The sequence below is a fragment of the Bombus affinis genome, chromosome 8 (genome assembly GCF_024516045.1).
Source record: "Bombus affinis isolate iyBomAffi1 chromosome 8, iyBomAffi1.2, whole genome shotgun sequence".
NCBI classification, from domain to species: domain Eukaryota; kingdom Metazoa; phylum Arthropoda; class Insecta; order Hymenoptera; family Apidae; genus Bombus; species Bombus affinis.
In genome coordinates this window covers 14945458-14966676 of record NC_066351.1, presented here as the reverse complement: position 1 = coordinate 14966676, position 21219 = coordinate 14945458, and the positions used below count along the sequence as shown (strand labels likewise).

At 43.5% G+C, this 21219-nt stretch overlaps 1 protein-coding gene across 10 annotated transcripts in view; it reads left to right on the top strand.

Moving 5' to 3' along the window:
- Positions 1–21219, top strand: part of LOC126919089 (dystrophin, isoforms A/C/F/G/H) — a 434304-nt gene that overhangs the window by 91243 nt on the left and 321842 nt on the right. For all 10 annotated transcript variants that reach the window (XM_050727761.1, XM_050727759.1, XM_050727760.1 and 7 more), the window contains one exon: positions 8964–9069. In XM_050727761.1, coding sequence (XP_050583718.1) covers positions 8964–9069 — 106 coding nt within the window. The remainder of the gene's footprint in view (positions 1–8963; positions 9070–21219) is intronic.

Here is a 21219-nt window from a genome sequence, read left to right as displayed (position 1 = left end):
GTAACACAGGACATTAGAAAATAAACAAAGGTATCCACCGAGACACCGAGATGGTGATTTCGCAGCTACGTTTCTCGCTTCCGCAGTTTTGTACAAGGTATCGTCGATCGTGTACGCTAAGTTCAAAGCAAGGTTGAAATAACGATAAAAGGCCAGGTCCTTGTTCTTCGTCGTCGGTCACCGCAAGTCACTCGTTTTACCTTGAAAACGTCGCATATAGACACCGATGATCGAAGATTATACGAGACGAACGTAAACACGTCGTTCAGACTTCGTATCGCGAAAGTGGGTTTTTGTTTGCGACCTTTTTTTTTAACGACCACTGTCGAATTACAGTATTTTACGGTTCGTGCGTCCGTGGATTTACGAGCAGACGGTAGAGCAACAACAATGAGGACGTTCTCGAACGCATTGCGATAAATTCGCGCGTGTTCACGGTAAAAGTGGCGCGTAAACGCACGGGACCGCGCGTGATTCTCGTCCAACGATCCTAAAGAGGCGAGTACGAACTCGTGCGAGTTACGAAGGAGTTGGAAACGAACCTGCCCGCGTGAATAAACCAGAGGAGAATCGTTATCTGGCCGAGAATACACAACGATGCGCGGAATCGAAAAAAACCAGGCGGAATCGTTTCGTTAGCGTGCAAAGTGTGTGTAAGCGCGATGGATCGAAAGGAACCACGACCAGGTAGCTCGAGTAGTTTCTCCGGCTGTACCAACACTCTACAACTTCGATTCAACGTAAGTACACGATTTATGTCTCGCATCCGAACGCCGAAGAACACGAAAAAGGATGAGTCGCGACGACGAAATCGCAGCCGCCTCGCGTACTGATATTTTCTCGCATTTAACGGGCTTAATGACGGTGCCGGGTACGGGAATTTATTGCTGGCCTGCCTGCGCGACGTTGTTCCTCGACAGACGAGTAGGTAAAAGGAAACACGGGAGAATTACAGAGCTTAATATCAACCAGCGATTCGTAAAGTGGCAGCTGTTTTCTCTTGTTTCAGGACCGTCGTTTACTTCAGTCCCCAGGAATGAATGCAATTAAAAAATCGCGTTTCCCGTTTCCAGGCATTGCCCCGTAATCGTGTGAAGTTTCAAGAGGTTTGTTCTTCGGTTTTCTAATTTCGTTTAACGAGTTTACCTTTAACGAGTTTAAAAGAAAGGTTTGCGTTGACGAACATTGAAACGCATTTTACTCGCTAATTACACATTCAGCTGGTTCTACGAACTAAGTAACTAACTTTGCGTTAGAAGCGCGTACGTCAAATAGACGACATTCTATCAACGTGATACGAAAGCCGAGAGACGTAAAGATCTACTATGTAAACCAATGCGTAAAATTCTACGCGTTAAAACGCTTATTCTAGTCTAAGGAACGTCGTTCTTCCACGTCTCGGTTTTGCCTGGTTCCTTCTAATTTTCGCAGATTCGATGTTGGACGATCGACAAGCCAAATGTTCAAAGCGGAGACGGTTTCGTTTTAAGTCGAATCTATCGCGGAAACGAGGGCAGCGTTTTCTTTGATGCGGGTAAAACGAATTTCGCGCGAATATTGTCCAAGAAGGAACTCGGGGAACGCGTCCCTGGCCCGAGGTCGTGTTCTCCCGGGATAAATCCTACGGCCACGAATCCCGTTGCCCGATAATTTCGTTTTTTCCCTCTTTCCTCGTTGGTGCTCCGTTCGCTTCTTTACTGGCCGCAATGCAATAACATCGTTCCCCGGACCACTCTTTGACGTTACCCTCTTTTCTAACGGAGCCTGGGCGAACCGCTTTACCGGAAAAATAGAAAAGAAAATTAACGACGTCAGTGAAAATCTTCTTACCAAAAACCATGCCGGTTACACCGAGTTTTTTTCTCTCCCTTCCCCGTTGTAGACGTTAGCTCCGGGTTAGAAGGATATCCTCTTTGTTACACCGTAATTCCTCTTTCTTTCACCTGCCCCGCCCTCCCCTCTCTTCACCTTCTTTATTTCCACCTCAACTTCTCGTTTTCTTTCTGCCTCTTTCTCACGACCTGGCTTCTACCCTTCGCGCTCGCATGTTCTCTCCCTCGTTCTTCTCCTTCGTTCGTTGACCGTAAAAGTCTACGTAGACGAGTGTTGCTGGTTTTTCGGCCTCGTCGTATCCTCCTACAACGTAACTTTCTTACGCCACGTTCAAAGCCACGTCTCGTTATTCTCGCAACTTTGCGATCGTTAGTTCCGCTAGGAAGGGAAACTGCAAGAGAAACAGGCCGACTAGTACGTTTCCCCTCCTGGCGACGGTAATTCACGCTCGGGCCGCATTAATTATCGATCAATCCGTAAGCTGTTGAGCCCTCCCTGCTGGCGCGCTTACTGGCTGCTCGCTTGTAGGAATTCTTTTTATGGGTTAAACGATGTAACGGGATTCAAGGTTGATCGGAATGTAATCTCTCTACACCTATAAGATTTTGATAGTCGGAAGAAAGAAGAAGAAACTACGATGTTCGAGTTTTTGGTTCAGAGTTTCGATCGAGAATGTACGACAGGCACTGTATCTAACGATAAAATAACGCCGATAGCTCTCGAAATTCTCTTTCTCTTTTTTTCGACAGTCTTATGCTTAGATCGTGACAAAGACGCGCTTTCTTTCTTTTCTTCTTCTTTTTTCTCTCGCACAACACAGATTTTTCGCTCGATTCTCAATCGCTCGTCATCCGCGTGAATTTCTGCTACCAACGCTGTGAATATGGACGCGTTACAGGATTAAAAAAAATTTGATAAAAGAAGCCTGCTACGGCAATTGCAGCCCGTAAATTGCGAGCGAAACGGTGATCGTTTATAGCCAGCCAAGACACGTTTATGAATTATCTTTACGACCTGTGAAATTTGTGACACGACGGTTTATTTAATCGACTCGGGTGAATTATGGGCCGTGACCTCGGCTGGCGTGCATATCGACTGTTCTCCCCGTAATCGTACACGGATTTCTGCCACGGCAGGATTTTGTCGACGGAAGGACACCATCGGGGCTTTCCACGAGATTCACAGAGATCAGAACGGTGTTTGTTAATATCGTTAAGTCCGGTTTTCGCTGACAAGACTGTACACGACGGCTGTTCCTCCTCTGTTGCTTCACTGCCGTTTCCATTAACGAGACTAACGCGTACAACGTCGACATCGTCCCCTCTCCGCCTGCGGTACAGAATGCAGGTCTACGATGGTTCCTCTTTTTATTAAAAATGAGCCGTCACGCCGGTGCGATGATCGATCGACGTTGGCCAAGTTTGCTGTTCACGATGTTCGCATAATTTATACGGAGCAACGAAAAAAGTCCTCGTGTACTACGCTATTTCAATTTCCTCTGACAGTCTTGCGTGTCATCGGCTGCGTTGCGTCATCTGCTGATTTGTGATTCTCGAATGACTATCGTCAGATGTTTTTCCAGACAGACCAAGTTAGTCAGATAAAACGTAGATAGTTCATCGTGCAATGGTGTTCTAGAGCAACTAAACGCAAATCTCGTAACGCGTTAAGACTCTGGTCATCGCCTACGTAAAGGTCACGTGGAACTTCGTACGAACTTAACTCGGACTGAATTTGTTATTATATAGTAAAATATTCTATATACTGAAATATATTTTTGTCTTTTCAATGGTGAATCAATTTTCCACTTCTGGTATTGGTTTGTTCAAAGACTGAAAACTCGTTGAAATCGTTTTATGCCACGATAACCTATCCTGTCCACGACATTTCTCTATTTTAATTAGAACATTCCGCCTGCGAACCTTAAATTATCACGCATGGAAGAAAGGAGCATTTGTCGGTAGAACTCGCGTCCACTGAACGGCTGTTTCTCGTCCAGTAGAGCAGCCATACGATTAAACCGACGGTTTCCGCCGTGCTTGTTCTACGTTTCCCACATCGTCCTTGCTCCACTTCCCATTGAGATCCCATATTGCTTTCATCAAGCGTCGGTCACGAACAAACGTTTGGCGATATTGCTTGCCGATATTTTTCACGCGTGACACTGTGCCCCGGTTTGTACCTGGCATGAGAAATCAAGGGGCAGCGTATGTATGTTTCCGAGAGCGTTGCGCTGAATAATGCACCAACTGATCGAGTAAGTTTCCATACTTTGCAACGGTTATTCAGACCTCGCAACACTGGTAATGGACGGTATTAGGAAGGCAGGCGTAGGACGCGTCGCTTATGAGGAAATATTTCATAGCTGGAAAAGTTATTCGAGGCGACTAGGGCGACTTTAACCGATCATTTGTCTTACGTCCGTTGGACGAGGAGCATTCTTTGCGCGGAAAGAGAGAATAAAAGTGCGGCTCTTCTTGCGATAAGACAGCATCCTCTTCGACCCATTCCCTCCTTTCAATTACCGTTTAATTGGATTCGAGGAAAAGACGTGTACGTCGGCTTTGCCCAGCGTGATTATTCGAGCGGAACTCGAGTTTGCCAGAGAGAATCGTTAGGAGATCGCTGTTACCTGGTCGATGCGCCGTACTTTGGCGTAGCCTGCTTTATTTGGCCTCTGCAGCGGAGAAAATAATGTCGATCTAGTTTCGCGTTGTTTTGAAGGAAAGTATGCGCTCGGAAACTGTAGTCGACAGCGGGTTGGCGAAGGTACCGAGAGATGAAACGATAACAGAGCGCTCTGGGTGGCGAGAGTAAGCTATAACGAAAGAACGAATATGGAAGCGAACATTAGAAAATCAATGCAGGGTACACATTTCTGACGGACGAAGGACGAAGGCGAGGGCCGCGAAATCAACGAATACCGTTTGCGTTGGCAAAACCGAGGCAGTGTCAATTTTCATTTGCATAGTCGGACAAGCAGATTACGGCGGTTAGATATTAAAGGGAACGAGGGAACGGCGGTACGCGTTTTGAAACGCGGTTTGTAACTGTTCGTCGAACGTTATCGCGCGTCGACTCGCGTCTTATCAGCGTATTGGCGCGGTGCGTTCTCGTTTCAAAGCGAAATTTCCTACGATTTAGCCACGTCGGCGACGCGCGTTAATTACTCAAGACTTATCTGGAGCAACATGCTGCCTGTTGTGCGCCAAGGACGGCCCAGGGAAATGCAATTACGCGTGTGTCTGAGTCCGCTGACTTTTCACACGTGTATCACCTTAATGGCGTAATAACGCTACGTAAAAAGGGAACTAACCGTGTCAAGGATGAACGATAATTCTCTTCTTTTAAGAAGAAACGAGGAAGATGAGGGCGAACTCGAGAGTTGAGACAGACTCGTTGATGCCGGAGAAGCGTATTATGACATTTTTTCCTCTTTCCTCGTTTCCTTTTTTCTTCTCGTTTCGCGAACATTAGTTAAGATTACATTCGTGTTGTGCCTCGTTCGTAACGTGCACCGCTAAAAAAAAAAACGCAGGAAATGGAAAGAGAGAGAAGAGAGAGAGAGAGAGAGAGAGGGACGAAAGGTGAATAAAATATAGAAAAAAAGCGTAGCTGGAAGTGCAGCCAGTCCGTTGACTGAGCGGATTAAAATGGACGCGACAGGAGGTGCTGTGAATATCACTTTTCCAGCGTGAACGATAACATTCAGAATGTTCGAGGCCACCGGGTATCTATTGAAATTCCCGCGACTCCTGTTTCAACGGATCAAATCCTACGGGTTTTCCATTTGTTACCACTGGCAGACGAGAATGTGACAACCTACTGCCCGCTGCCTTTTCAACGAATTGGAACGTAGCGTTCGATCAAACTATGGTTACCCTTTCGATCCAGCGTCGACGATATCTCTTTCGTTCGGAGAAGCATCGAAGAATATCGAAATGCGACGAAGGATCGTGTGACGGGTATTAAAGATGATTAACGTGGACTAGAATGACGAATGCGATACACCTCGCCAAGAGTATTCGACGCGAGTACAGAACGGTGTAACACACCGTCAAAGTTTACCCACGTTCGTACGAGTATGCATTATTCTGTGAAAAATAAAAAAACTCGAGAATTCGAGAGACCTAGAAATTGAGAACTCGACGACTATAAAAATGTACATTGGGCCAACTCTAAAAACACTCTAAAAATCGGCGATACGATAACTCTAAAATTAGAAAAATTGCGAGTCGAGGCACTCTAGAATATTGGAGAACTCGCGAAGAATTCGGAAATTCCAGATCCCTAAAGCTCTAGAGATCGCGAATTGAAATTCTCGATAATATCACGACCCAAGGATTTATGAACGAACTGCAGGAAAACACATGATTCATTGATGCAACTGTATTGTGTAACACATTGTGTAACATACATACAAAATGACCGTGTACTCACCGTCATCGAGGTATGTCGGAATAACAACAGCGTTGTTTCGTAACGCGGGCAAAGTACGTCCGCGTAAAGTTCGACTGTGCACATGTCCTTGTCGCCGCTCTCTTCGCTGCACTCGACCCATAAATCGCGTTGCATTTTCACGTGGTATTAGTACAGTTCGTTTCACGCACGACGAAGTCGCCATTATCCAACGTCTATGGGAAGCACTCTCGTCTTTAACTTTGTATCTACATAACGACGCGATGCATCACCATACATTATACCGGACGTCTGGTGGTTTCCATATTTTCGTAGTCTCGTCGAGCTTTCTTGAGTCTCGCTTCCTCCGTATACCGGCGAGTTTTCCATGCCGCCAGTGACACGGAAGTAACGCACGATCGATTACACGCGAGGCTTATAAATAACTTCGTTTGTGTGTGGTTGCACGATGCTCGCGTTAAAAACGGAAGATCGATCTCCTTAAAGAATATCCGAGCTCGCGGAAAGCGAAGCAATCGATTAATCCGATACTTTAATCAGAGATTATTACGATCACGGAACTGAAAGTTAACGAAAAAATCGATTTCGATTATATTGGCGATCGTGTAACAAATTAGCTCGTACTCTCCGATAAATAAATTATCAACAAAACGTATAAAATCATAATTCGTAATCCATCAAAGAGCACGTTGGATAATTTAACTATTCGTCTCGATAGGAAGTTAAAAAAGAATCATCTATCGACGAAAGGAAAGAAAACGGATTACCAAGATTAACCGAGTAATCCAGGCCGATCTGGTTAATTCGACGACACGTAGCCAGCAAAGAGTCGGTTCGGCATCGAGCGAAATTGGACGAGCCTGTCCGATAATAAAAAGCGCTCTCCTCGGGGACTATTAAGATATTCGATATATCGATCGTCGTTTAAATCGTTCCTTTCGTTGATTTTATAACTAAATTTTACGATACACCACGCCATACAGTACGTGCACGCGGTGTTGTTTCAACCTGGTTGAGCTAAGAGATTTGCTAACGAGGCGAATGAATAATTTGAATTCCTGCTTTTCCATGGCTGGTAATCGGTCCATAATTCATCTGAATTCCACTCTCATCGCGCAGTTCACCGTTACCAACGGAAGGAAACGTAATGACGTTAAATGAACAGTGTTCCCTTTTCGCGGAACGGAGGGAGGTTGAACGTTTCACGGTTAGTCGACCATAGGAAAATTAATTTGATCGTTAGGCGAGAACGCGAGAACAGGATTAGAATTCGGTGTAGTGAAGCGCGAGGCAGCCAGTCGTTCGGCTTGTCCTTTTATCTCGGCCTGCTGCAGATTAGCAAGACTTAACGCGGTTATTGTTTTCGTAATCCGCAGAACACCTCTGGTTCGATAAACATTTTCCTCCGAATACGGCACCGCACGCCACCGTGACTTTCTTCTTCGAACATTCGCACTCTGTTTTACCTTTCTTCTTCCTGAATTCTTCTGTCATATTCTCTTACGCGTGATGAACGAGACGTTTAATAGAACGCGAACGTTGAACGCGAGTGACGAGAATATCGTACCTGTCAACGGGAAATAAGTACGTACATACATTGATCGAAGCTGACGCACGGTGTACTAGAAAATCACAAAGGCGAAATTCTTCGGTTCTTGTTACGCTTAAGGTACAGGAAAGAGCTCTGAGCTTTTCGTAGCTCCTTCCAGCGTACACGCTTATTTGCATATTTTATTCAGAGATTGTCGTCTAGCTTTATCACGCTAGGGAAAATTTGCTTGGAGTAACGAACATCGCGATTAGTAACATTTTTATCTTAAAGCTATACTTTTTACGTTATCTGTGATTCCTCAGACGAATCTATTAATTTTTTATCGTACGCTACTCTTATTTACATTCGCGAGAAAATGTCTCTTGCGTCGCTGTGCTGTGAGCCCATTACATTAATTTATATTTTTAATTATCTTAAAATATACCCGATTCTGGTCACGTTTTCTGTTCGAAAGTTTTGACGTTCGTTCATTATTGTTCGATGTTTACTGTTTCGCACCGAGAAGTAACAACGATGCGAGTAAGTCATCTGCATTTGTATCTTCCATCGAATATAAAGCGTCAAGTTTTAATTAGTTGTCGTTTCGCGTGATTTTATTACGCAGTATAATTACACGGGATGACAGGGCCGGGTAATAATACGCGTTTCGTTCGCAATATGCTAATTAGGTTTTCAAAAAGCCGGGGCTCCTGTGCTTGCAACAATGGACTGCGAAAATGGTAGCTCGGTTTCTAGGATGTCTACGACCGATCGATAGGCCCGTGTAGCAGAAAGCAGCTACAACGAAGAGGCAGAAACAGGTGATCGACCCGAAGCTTTCGCGGAACGTTTGATGGAAACGTTTTCGCTTCGCCGATATTTCTGAATATTTCTGGATAAAAGTGGGAAAAAACGTTTCGTAAAATAAAAATCCGAACCTGTCGTTGCGATCCGACTTGTCGACGATTTTAGCAGCTCATTGTCGAATTTTACGTTTTATCTTTAATCTGATTCCCTTTGAAAAGCGGGGAAGATTTCTGAAATTCGTAGATCGCTGAAGAAGCGAATAAAACCGAGGAAACAAGGCTGTTTTATTTTAATACGTGGGCAATTTTGAAAATCGTAAGTACAACGTTTTAAAGGCGATATTAATCCACGAATGTCTGGTTTGCTTGCGCAGGATGTCCTACGAGAGCTGGGACAGAAAAAGCCGCAGCTGGACGAGCTGGTGCACACCGCGGAAGCGCTGCGTGCGGACACCAATAGACAGCAAGTGCACGGCAAAGGTAAGCTCATTCCCTTTTCCCTTATTATAACCCGTTTCAGCATTCAGAAATTTTTATTTCGCGTTTCTATTTAATTCGACTCGCTCCAACCTAATTCCCGTTACGCGGTTATTCACAGCTTACAATTCTCAAGTATTTCGAATTACGAGCGCTATTCGTTAGGACAGGTGATAATTTATTATCAGTTAAATCGTGAAACGAACGTAGGACGAGATTGGTAATGAGAATATCGTCATTGCGGAAGATCGATATCCGTATCGATAGCCAACGACCTTAATAAGTTTTTGTCGTCGGAATTGATAAGGGTGCACGGTTACTGCTTGCCAAGCACTTTTCAGGCCCCAGCAAATTTCAGAAGTTTAATTATCGGCCTTGATTGTTCGACCAAAGCTTGTAATAAATTGAACCATCTGTTCCACGGGACAGCTACTTATTATACGAAGTATCTTGCTCCAAGCCGTTCTTTTCAATCGTTTCTTACGTCCGATTGAACGGATCGCGTGCAAAGGATTTCTCCTCTGTCAGCGGTGTTCTTATGAAATCGTCAATTTGTCTTTTCTTCTACCTGCAACTTGATTCCGTAATAAGTGATCGGATATCCGAACATCATTCTAATGATATAGTAGGAATATTAGGTTATAGACAGCTTTTACTCATGAAATATAAAATAAAGTAAAATAATTTATCCTTGTTTAACACTTTGACGGTCGTTCTTTGCCTTCGCTTTGGTCGACTACCGTCGCGTTTATAAGACTTCAGTTCCTTTTTTTTTTTTTTTTTTTTAAATTTAATCGGCACTTGAAAGCTAGGCTTGAAATTTCTATGTTCGATAGAGCTCTATCGAAGCGAAACGACTTACGAATGCACTGAAAAGACCAGCAATTTGTGAGTCTAATGATCCAGTGAAAGCGAATGCTCAGGAAATGGTTATAATCCCGCTTCTGGGATTATATTCTTAAATTAAACGATATAACTGTACGGGGCAATCGATAAATAAATAAATAAATTTATATAATCATAGTAATCATAGTCATATAATAACCGTGCTCGAAGCAATCAACGGCGAAACATTGACGCGATTTCATTTTCTCAAGATCTTTAAACTCCGACGATTCTTCGATTGTTAATCGCGATCGACTTTCTACGTGGCATCGAGCGTGCTAATCTAACGGCGCGAGTTCTTCGGATCGTTCCACGTGCGTTTTCCATACCGTAACGCTAGTACTCGATTCTCGATCACTCGACAAGCATCGACTGCCGAATATTTTCTCTTCACGGTAATTCCAGCCGTTAATTGACGACTCGTTGGTCTATCTGGGTGGATTGGAAATTAGCTCGGTTAACCGTTTGGGGCGAGCGAGGGATCCGATTGATTTGGAAACTTTTTAAATCCCCGCGAATCTGGCGCGGATTGACGCAATAGAGGGTCGAGCGCGGAGATTAACGGCGATGCCGTTAATTGTTTCAAGAGCCCTGGAAAACTCTCTCTCCCGCCGATGTCGCATTGTTCCTTCTATATTAGCGTGCCGGTACTTGTCAGTCCCGTCTGGTACTGCGCCCGTGCATTATAGCCAGACGATTCTTTCGTCCATTGTTTTCAGCAGGCCGCCCACTCTGCGTGAAATAGGGAAGAAAGGGTTCGCATACCGGGCGTATCAACCAGTTGGTTCCCGTCTCTTGCGTTATACGTCGCAAGCTACGTTTCTCCTCCAGCATTCTTATTAATCGCACCTGCGCCCCCTTTTACCGTATTTCGCGCTATTAAATGTCTTGGTTTCGCGTGATTATCAGAATTATCAGAATCATGGACGTTGACGCAAATTCGTGTCTTTCGTAGATATAAGAAGGTACTAACGAATCTAGCGTTCTCTTCTTTCTTTCGCTTAAAACGTATTATTCTCTATCTTTTTCGATGATACGTTTTTGCATCTTCAAGTTTTATATATACGCGCAATCATCCGCAGTATGGCAATCGTATACATCGTTTCCATGGAATCGGTGAATTTTTCGTCCAGTTGCGTTAATAATTCCACTATGCCAATGAATAATACGATAGAGATCGAAGAAATTGTTATTCCTGGATATAAAATATGTAACACTGATCGTGCAATAATAACAGGACAATCTAATATAATTTGAATGGACAGGAAAAAAAAATTCGGTGTCGTGACACTACTTCATATCCTTGTAAAAACTCTACTTCGTATGGAACTTGCGACGTCGAGGTGAAAACTTGTAATTCGTCTCTCTTTAACTTGATCGGAACGTATATACTGGAAGAAAAATTGTGCGTCCAAAGTTGGCCAAGTTTATCGTTCGGCGGTACATAGAAAAATAAAAAGGTGGCCGTTTTATCGATCTAAAAATCGCTCGTACTCGCAAGCTGTCGGTTTACGGGTAGCAGCCCGATGTCTGGTTTCCCGTCTTGGCTGGCGTGCACGTGCCTCCTAGAGATTGAACCGATGCTGAAGTGGCTCGACACGGCAACCTCGGGTATATCGAAAGGCGGCCGTATTTTGGCCAACCTCTCCACAGCAGATTTTTCATAACGGTCACGTTATCAAACCGCGGCAAATGCCCACCTAGTCTGAAGTGCTGCTGTTCCCTCGCAGCCTTTAATTATCAGCACGAAACACTGACATGCTAACGCTCTCGCGTTTCACCGCCGTTTCTTTCTTCTATGCATCGCCTGTATTATACGCTCGAATTGTTCCGTGCCTTCTTCTACTTTGTTTCTACGTAGAAACGCGTTCCTAACTTTTTATATTATACGTTGAACCACTAACGTTCCTCGTACGTAGGAAATTGGATAGAGGAACAAATCGGATATTACGATTGCTTTGTAATTAAAAGTAAATCGAAAATATATCATTGTTGATGCACCGATTTACATTACCATTCGACGTAGCGAGTATTCGAATATAAAGCAAATACGATATCTACGATTAGCGAAGATTCCACTTGAAATCTATTAAACGTCGTCCTCTGGTTTCTCGGAGAAAAGAAATACGCGAGGAACGTCCGATGTTACCGTCAAAAGTTAACCGTGCAAAAACGACTTCATGAAACATTCAGAGTTCCTTTCTACTTTACGTAAACGTTTCCTATCTCCGCGTAAAATTACCGTGGAATCTTTTCGAAGGCTCGAAAGTGCATCGAAGCTAACGTTTCAGCCAGAAAGTATCGCTTCGTCTTAAAGTACAATGGTCGTTCAGATTCTCATATCGCGTACCAGTTTATTTCTCAGACAGATGTACGTGGATGAATGCAATCGGCTGATATATACGCGGCGTTGATTCTTTTTCCGGCGGATTTCGTATTCGTCGTTGATATTTTCGCGACTATCGACGAGTAACGCACCAGAGGGAGACGAAAAACGATAGAAAATGTCTCGAGATAAGCCATTGTTCCCGCTTTTATCCCGACAGTTACGTACAGTCAACGATGCAACTTTCTTTGAGGGAAATTCCATGAATTGTCTTGAACGGTGTCGCGAAACTGGCGTCGCTCGATCGAATACCTGATCTCCTTCGGCATTGTTGCCAAAACTCTCGCTCGCGGAATTAAATTCTTCCGTGTCGTTAATTAAACCCCTCTATTAGCCGGATGGGGTGGCAGATTCGGGCCTGGTGAAACCGGGAGGCAAATTAACTCCAGGTGTGAAATCGTTTCCAAGACCGAGTGTTGTAAGAACGTAAAGCGACTTCGCGATCGTTTGCCTTAGATATTTCCTGTCGAATGGCGAATATAGTTTCTGTTCTTCGTGCAAGATAATTATGACACGAGTTCGATTTATGATTATACGTAGAAGAAGAGATATCAATTAGATGATTTTAAAATTAAATAGAACTTCTGACATTTTAGAACCGAGAGAAGAATTTTGTCAAATTCAAATTATCAGCGATTTGAGATATTTATATCGTTGTCGTAATAGTTTCAAGATTACAGGGAAAGAAGGTCGCGTTACCTAATTTTCGCAGAGAAACACATTTAGAGTTCTTTGCGCTGTCAGTCAATGTCGTATTAACAAAATCGTCCTCTTGAAACTTTTCAGATATTTTTATCGAGAGACCTACTTCAAAACTGGTTGTTTTCTTTGTTACGTTAAACGTCGTATTATGCTCCCCCGTTTAATCGTACAGTTCGTTAAAATCGGAAAATCGATAGAAACGTGTCTATCGCGCTCTTTCTCTACGTCTCTATCGCGCGACCTTTACTTTATTATATTTGCAACTGCAATTTACAATTCAGCCTCCAAATCCGTGAAAGAGAAATAACAACAACGTCAATATTCACATCCGTGTATTTATCAAAATTCACTCTGTACTGGATTCACTGGGCGTAACCATTCCATTTGCATAAACAGATTCCTCCATATTCGAGCTGCTTCATACGGTAGATGGAAAATCGCGGATATATTAATAACAATTATACAAGCGCGTTAACAGCTGGTCGGATCGTTTTCGGTTGACGATAATGCAGCACGGACGGTGCGTTCTCGAGGTTGGTTCGGAAGCCTCTCGGCATTGCATTCCTGCGTGTGGCTTTTGGGACACACATCCGTCGACCATGGCGATAGGACGGTGTGCGAGATAGCAACCGACTTGTACCCCAGGAATGAAGGCAAGAGCCACTTCAAAGCCGACAGCGTTTCTATGTACGCGTGTGTTCACCACGTGTGCACCACGATAGGACGAATACACGTGCATTGTGCACGCATCCCTCTGGCTATAAACCGTGCCAATAACGCACCCTATTCTTGTCGCGTTACGTAGTCGACGCATGCCCATTACAAACCTTCTGGATTTTTAACATTACAACGCGAAAGAATATTTCAGGGAATTTTACGGTCGCGTAACGTACAGCCTCCGGTGTCAAAGCCAATTTTCCGATTTGATTTTTCGATATTTTTTCATCAAATCTACCGACGAAACTGCTCCGGTCATTTTCACGTTGGTTCGTTAAAATTTTGTTGCTTCTGTGTTTACTTAATTCCGGCTCAACGCCTTAGTTCGGTAGAGGGTAAAAAATGTTTTAACGTTAGCGCAAACAACCTTTTGCCCTTTTTTTTACAGTTCAAAAGAAAGATTATCAGCTTCCTAAAAATACTTATATATTTACAATATCTACGTTGGCAGGCAGGTGCTGAAAAAAAGACAATCGTGAAACAAAGGTAGAAGAAATTGTATCAATGTATCCGAAAGAGCCGATGTATTTTATTTCCCGAAAATGAGACACTAGAGGCGTTGATAGGCGAAAACCGCAACCTGTTGCAAGGAAGTCAGAACTTGGCATTCTCTTTATACGGATGATGTTTCATAATGGAGTCGATGAAGCAAGGTTCTGCTTCTTGAAAAGTACCCATTCGCTTCGCGAGCCAAGGGTTATTCAATTTTGACGACTCGCCGAGTGGAAGAGTACGATTGACCTAACTTTTATAGCCTCCCCTATGATTCGTCGAAAGATATTTCGCGTGATAAATGGCACGTCGCATAAAAACCTTGCAAAAATCACACGCTTAGAAAAACACAAGATATAGTTGGTAATAAAGCTATACGAAGTAGAATATGGCATATATACGATGTTGTATTTTCCAAGTAAATATACAGAAGCGATTGATACCGAGTAAACACGTCCACTCGCCATCGATACCCATTTGTCCGTTATTGTCTTGTCCACTATCCTGATTAACCGAGTGTTTGTCCACTCTTTTCGATCATAATAATTGTAATCTTCATTCTCGCGACAAATCAAACGCAAACGAGCAAAAGAGAAGAACAGAAAACGGAGTAGCAAACGCTAGAAGATAATTTGCCCATCCACAAAGTTTGACGCTTTTCCTCTCCCTTCGAGCTTTACGCAACGTAGACGAAGAATTTTCGCTGTTCGACGACGTCTAACCGCGTGGAAGACGTAAACACGAGCTGCAAATGGTAGGAAAATATCTTATTCTCCCTCGAAGCGCGATATCAATGTTCTTCGATCGGTAGACCCGTTTAATTGGACGTTTCTTTCGTAAGCTTTTTAAGATTCAGAGTCGAACCTCGGTCCACGTGCACTTTCCATAAGTTTCACTTACGGTTTATCCTTCCTGCTACAAATGGTGTTTCTCTCGTTCGTGTAGAAATGGTTCACGTACTTTTCTGGACAAAACTCGCAGGTATAAGGGACGGCTACCATACCACTTGGTCGTCTCGCCACTTCGCAATTAGCCCGAATCTATGGCGACTTAAGAGCGTTGCATATCTCCCAAATTATACGTACTTTAGGTAACTTATTGCGACTAAAGTATCAGTACGCGTCCCGGCTTCTCGCCTAATTGCTTAATTATGTCAATTAATGGGGGAACGGCGGAGCTTGCCAGCTGTGTTTCGCTTCCTCTCAGAGGATGAAGTATGTCCGGAACGTTTCAGCCGCTGACACCCTTTCGCCTCGGGCTTTCAGGTAACGAGAGAAGAGCTCTTTGATTTTCAAGCAGGCAGTTTTGTTATTCGATACAGAACGCTAATTGTAAATTGTTAATTATTCGAGATACATGGTTAGTTGGTTCGGAGTCTCGCGATTTGTTCGTTTTCCAGTTGTTTATTTACGTATTCGCCTTGTTTGTTTATAAACTTCTGTCTGTTTACGCCCTTGTTTCATTTACTCTTATCAGATTCCTTTAACGTGATTTATTCCTCCCGTGTGATATAGCAGAATTTCAGCTTCGCATGTTAAAGTCGATCTACCGGAGACGGTGTACGAGAAAGTGTTAAGAGTGAAGATTAATAGATCGTCGAGGGATCAAGTTGAAGATCTAATCCCTTTGGTTTCAGCTACTGCTTTAGCGCTTTGCTTTCGAAATTCATTAAGCTACTCGCAATTACATAAATACGTTAAACGTTAGACGCCTATAAAACATTTGCTCTATCGATGTTTAAAGCGAATCGGGAATCAAAGAACGCGGTATCTCTGTTCGCAACTTTCAATGTCTCCTTTGAAATAGTTTCTTTAAATTAGTTGTTAAACCATGTTGATTAAAATTCCGTTCTCTATCGAAACCCTTTGGTCGACGATGACTACGCATTTCGAGACGTAAGAGCACTCGTTGCCAGGCAAATAGGAACGTTTATTCCACGACAGAGGTGCGTTTTCTTCCGCTTTCGTTGCACGTTTCACGGAGCGTAGGAATTTGAGGGAAGAAAAAACGAGAGTGGAGAAGAAGCAGCCGCGACAAACATAATGGGAAATCGTTGATGGAGACATTATACTTCCTCCATTACACACGACGAGAACGAAGTTGCTCAAGGACCGCGTCGCTGTTTGGGAAGATTGCTTTTTCTCTCTCGAAAAGGCTCGCTCTACCTCCGGCGGAAGACAGAACTCCGTCGTTCCGTGCATGGTCGAAGTTATATTACGACATTAACGAGCTAATTGGATTTAAAAATACACCATGCCTCTCTCTCTTTCCTTGTTTTTGACACATTTTCTTCTTTGATGCCTGGCAAACTTTTGCGGTTTCCTGAGCGACAAGCCATCGTATACAATGTAATTTGTGGCCGAGACTACATATTAGTTTGGGTTAAGGTGATTTCGCTGCAACCGCCGCTGCTGTTGTTCTTTCAGCCTGGAAAGCATTACGTCGTACCTGTAATATTTAACGTTTAATGGCATCGATTGTAAAGAACGTTTTCGATAAGAATGGAAAACTTCGTTACAAACGCTGTCGTTTCGCGTCTTTTGTATTTCGAGATAAAAGTGGTAATTTGTGATTTATGAGGTCGTGCGAATATTAGGCTTTAAGTCGGTTCTGTTCTTTTAAACTGGTCACGTTACACTCTTTACAAAAACATGGTTTCATTGATCTCTTGATCCATGCAACGCGTCCAACTCTGAATTGCTCGGCTTTGCTGGAAATCTCGTTCGATTCCCGGAGAATGTAGGAATTTTCAGTGGATCTTTGGCGGAAGGTGAGTCTCGGGTGATCTCGCGAACAAAAACACGATGGATTCACGTCGAGAGATCTGACTGGCCACGTAGTATCAGTCTCACGATTTATCCATTTGTCAGAAGCTGCGCCATTCAAACAGTTTCAAGATATCAGCTTCGAGAATTCAAAACGTCTTCGTGTAATCTGACCGCATACAGAATGTTAGAAAATGCGAGTGGAAAACTTTGCCAACCTGTATCGTTTGCTGAGGGAAGCCGAAAATGTCCGATCGGCGTAGGTTTTAGAATCAATCATCTCGATGTATCGAATTTCGTATTCGTCGTATCGATATTTAAATGGAACCGTCCGATTAATCGTCCGAATCTTTTGCATATTTTGTGGCGAATAAAGAAAGAACGTTGCGAGCTTGAAGCGAATGGTAAACGCGTGATCGCACCGAATTCGCAAATGTCAATTTCCCATGGAAATAGAAACATTCGGGTGGAAAATTTTTTGCGTTTTTAACGGCAAACGATCAGCTTTATCTTGATTGCACATTTTTTTACATCTTTCGGTGAGTACTACGAGCTCGCAAAGTCAAAGTAGATGCTCTTTCGGCATAAATCCTCGCTTTAAACTCCGTTAAGTTACTTCGGTCTTAAATATCTTCGTTTCTCGAGACAAAAGAGCGTAGAAGTATGAAACTTGGGAGCCGCTTTACGGAATGTCAGAGTCGATTCGCTGTTTTTCTAACCGTATCACGGGATTCCATAGAAAAAGTGGTAGGGCTGAACGTGCACCGGTTCTATTCCCGTCACGTAGTAAATGCATCTGGGGCAATTTTACAGGCGCGTCATCCGAGCATTTTCATTTTCGGAGCCCAAGTATTCCGGCATAACCGTTTCGTTGGTTGTCATAAATCATGGGTGTGTCTGACGTTTACACATCCTCGCACGCGCTCGTTTCCATGCAAGTATCTCGACGTGGCCTTGCCTTGGTCGTTGCATTGTTCGCTATAGCTACTTTCCTACAACGAAATAAAAATCGTGTTTCGGCCCTGGCTAAGAGATTCGTATCTTTGGCGATACATTTTTGTTAACGTTTGTCAAGTAAATAGTCCGCGTATCGATTACAAAATGAATTGGGATAGTTAATTTTCAAATTTTGTTTAAACGCTCGATGTGCAGCGAGAAATCACGGAAACGAAAGAGGAAAAGAAGAACGTCAACGGTTGGAAAAGACGTATGGTGGTATTTGAGGCCAGGGGGGAAAACCGACGGATCGCGAAACCTTTCTTCGACGGTACGTGCATCTTCGATCGAGGATATCTAGGATAAGATGCAGGATTTTTCTTTCTCTCTTTCTTCGTTTTTTCAACCGGCGTTCTTGTGGATCCGACTTTAATAATTCACGTCACGCAGTCTCCGATACGGCAGCCAAGGAAATACTCCTGGGGAATTTGCTTTCGGTACACGGGAATGGCTGCGTGTCGATATATTTTATTTACTGCCCCCTCCTCTCCCTTTTTCCATTGATTCCTCGTCACCGGCTGATCTATGGATTTTCCTCTGGCATTCTTCAACATCTGCTTCGAATCGCGTCGTTACGTCCATTCTTGTACATTTATCCGTACATCACCGAATCACCTCTTCCGACTAACGTTTTATGTTACTTTACGCGGCCAGGGAAAGAAGAAGATTGTAAAGCAACGTAAGCTCGTGCACACCCTACCTATTCGTTGCTTTTCATAGCCTTCTCGTTCCACGTCCCACGATTGCTACTTATTCTTATTATGGAGATTGTTTCAACCAACAACCTGCACCTTGGACGTTCCATTTTGGTCCATATATACTATGGTAAGGTTGTTGTTCTCGCAGACAGTCGTAAATTGCTTATACGACGCAACATTTCTTACACTTCTTTTGAAACGAGAATAACAGAGCGAGCGTAGAAAGGATGAAACAAAATATCTGCGAATAATCTTGATCTCTGATATTTCTTTGACGTATTTTCTCTAGTTTTTAAAAATTTGTATTAATCTCCATTAATTTTAGAATTTCTATATTTCAAGCTACGAGGAATTTCGTTAATCTGCTAATTGTATCGATGATGGTTTGCTCCTGATAGACATACTTTGCGGTAGATTCAAAGGCACATCAGAATGGTATAAAAAAGCGAAGTCTTCTGAGAAAGCTTCTTTGCTCCCTATCCTTTGTTCCCCTGAAATAAGACCTAACAACGAAAGTAGACAAATTCAAAGGAGGATAATTCCTTTCCTCCGGTAGACGACCCTAAAGTTTGTCGGGACGCGGGCCAAGGGGATCGAAATACCTGCGGAATAAATGCACGTTGATTGGAAAAAAGACCCGTCCGAATTGTTCGTAATGAGTTTCGTGGCAAAACAGAAGCATCGAGCGTAATGTTCGTTTAATTCGCGCGGAAATAAGGCCTTTCCAAAGGGATGGCTTCACGATTACGAATCTTTGTCCAGTACCTTTTTCCTATACCTTTCTATATGCTCTTAAACGTTGAACAAATTTCTTGGGACGATCAAAATTGCTATTTTACTTGCCCTGAAATACTTAACAAAATCGATCGCAAAAATCTCTGAATATCGAAATATCCCAAAGAGTAAAATCGTTCCAACTCGACTTCGCCTGTACCAACGACTATCACACGAATCGATATCAACGCCTTTTATAGTAGTTAATTCCAATAACAGCGAAAATAATAGCGCAAAGACGAGGTCCTCCGTCCCCAACGTTATCCATTTTCAGTTGCACCCTCAGCAACAACCCCCGAAACAGTATCGCTGCTGTCCCTTCGCCCTACCGTTAGCTCCAAATACAATTTTACGCGTTTTACGCTCCTCGTCCCGTTGTTTTCTCGCCTTCGCCAACAACCGTTTACTGCGCATTTCACGTTAGAATTGAAATGCAAACGCGTTTATCGCGTTCGTTACCAATGGGCTACTTAACGATTCTTTCCTCTCGGCGGTCGTGTTTCAATCGCCGGATGTTTCGTATATTTTATAATCCACGTATCTGGATCGCGCGTGCGATTTTCGCGCCGGCAAATGCGAACAATACCGTCATCACCAGGACGTATCGCGATTCGCACTTCCGGTGAGTGCGAACGCGGCTGAAAACCATGGAAAATCCGATTATTCGTATCACCGGTGCGTACGCGAGAGAGTAGAGGAGATATGGAGAGGAAGAGGCGGAGAGAAAGACAGAGAAAGAGAGAGCGAGAGAGGGAGAGAGATATCCCGTCCCGGCCGGATTTCCAAAGCCGACACCGCATTTGCGGGAAAATTACAATATAACGCGCGCCCTCTGCGTAAAGCGGAATTTATTACAGCGCGTTTACACGCGTAAAACATAGGTAAGCGTCGTCGATCGACGCAGGGAATTGGTGGTGCGTGAAAAGTGGTCGGCTCGTTCAATGCCCGATTATCTTGCTTGCTTAGAGCGTAATCGCTCGTTTGTTTGATCCATTTGCTCGTCTGCGCGTCGAGGAGTGTACAGAAGCGTTAGCTGGCAATCGGATGGATCGACATTCTAAGAATTTGAATCGGAAATGAAAGAGCTAGATCTCTCGTAATCGTGTAAAATATTCTTAAATAGCCGGGCAGGATTGCGATATCCGCAGGATGAAATATAATATTTTGAAAAAAATGGATTATCCGTGATTGGAATAAAATTTTAGGGAAATAATAGGACAGGAAGTTGGAGGATTCTATTAGGAAACGCTTGCTCAAAGTGTCAGCGTTGCAGGGAGCTAATATAGATAGTAATTATTCAAGTCGATATAGGGAAACGAAATTGAACGCGTAGCCGAGTGGAAAGCTGTACGTTAATAACTTAAAGTCCGATTCTCCAGATCTACTTACCTTAAGGCGTACATTTCCGGTCTGCGTATTCTAACCTGGCATCTCCACGATGCCTGTGAACGAATCGAACGCTAACGAGCTTACCTTCGTCCAGTGCGTCTCGAGGCTTCCACCCTGTCCGGTGGGACATTCATTAAAGGCGAGAAAAGAATTGCAAGGAAGGAAGTTATTAAAGTTTCTTTTCACGTAGGGTCAGAAACGATTCCGAGACAGGGAAGAGGCAGGGTTAAAGAACGAGAATGTCCCGGTTATGAGTTTTACGAGCGAGCCGCTACGTCCAACGCACGACACAGCACTTCGTCAAAACTCGTTGAAAATTGCGATAATGCTAACGATTTTCCGTTGGACG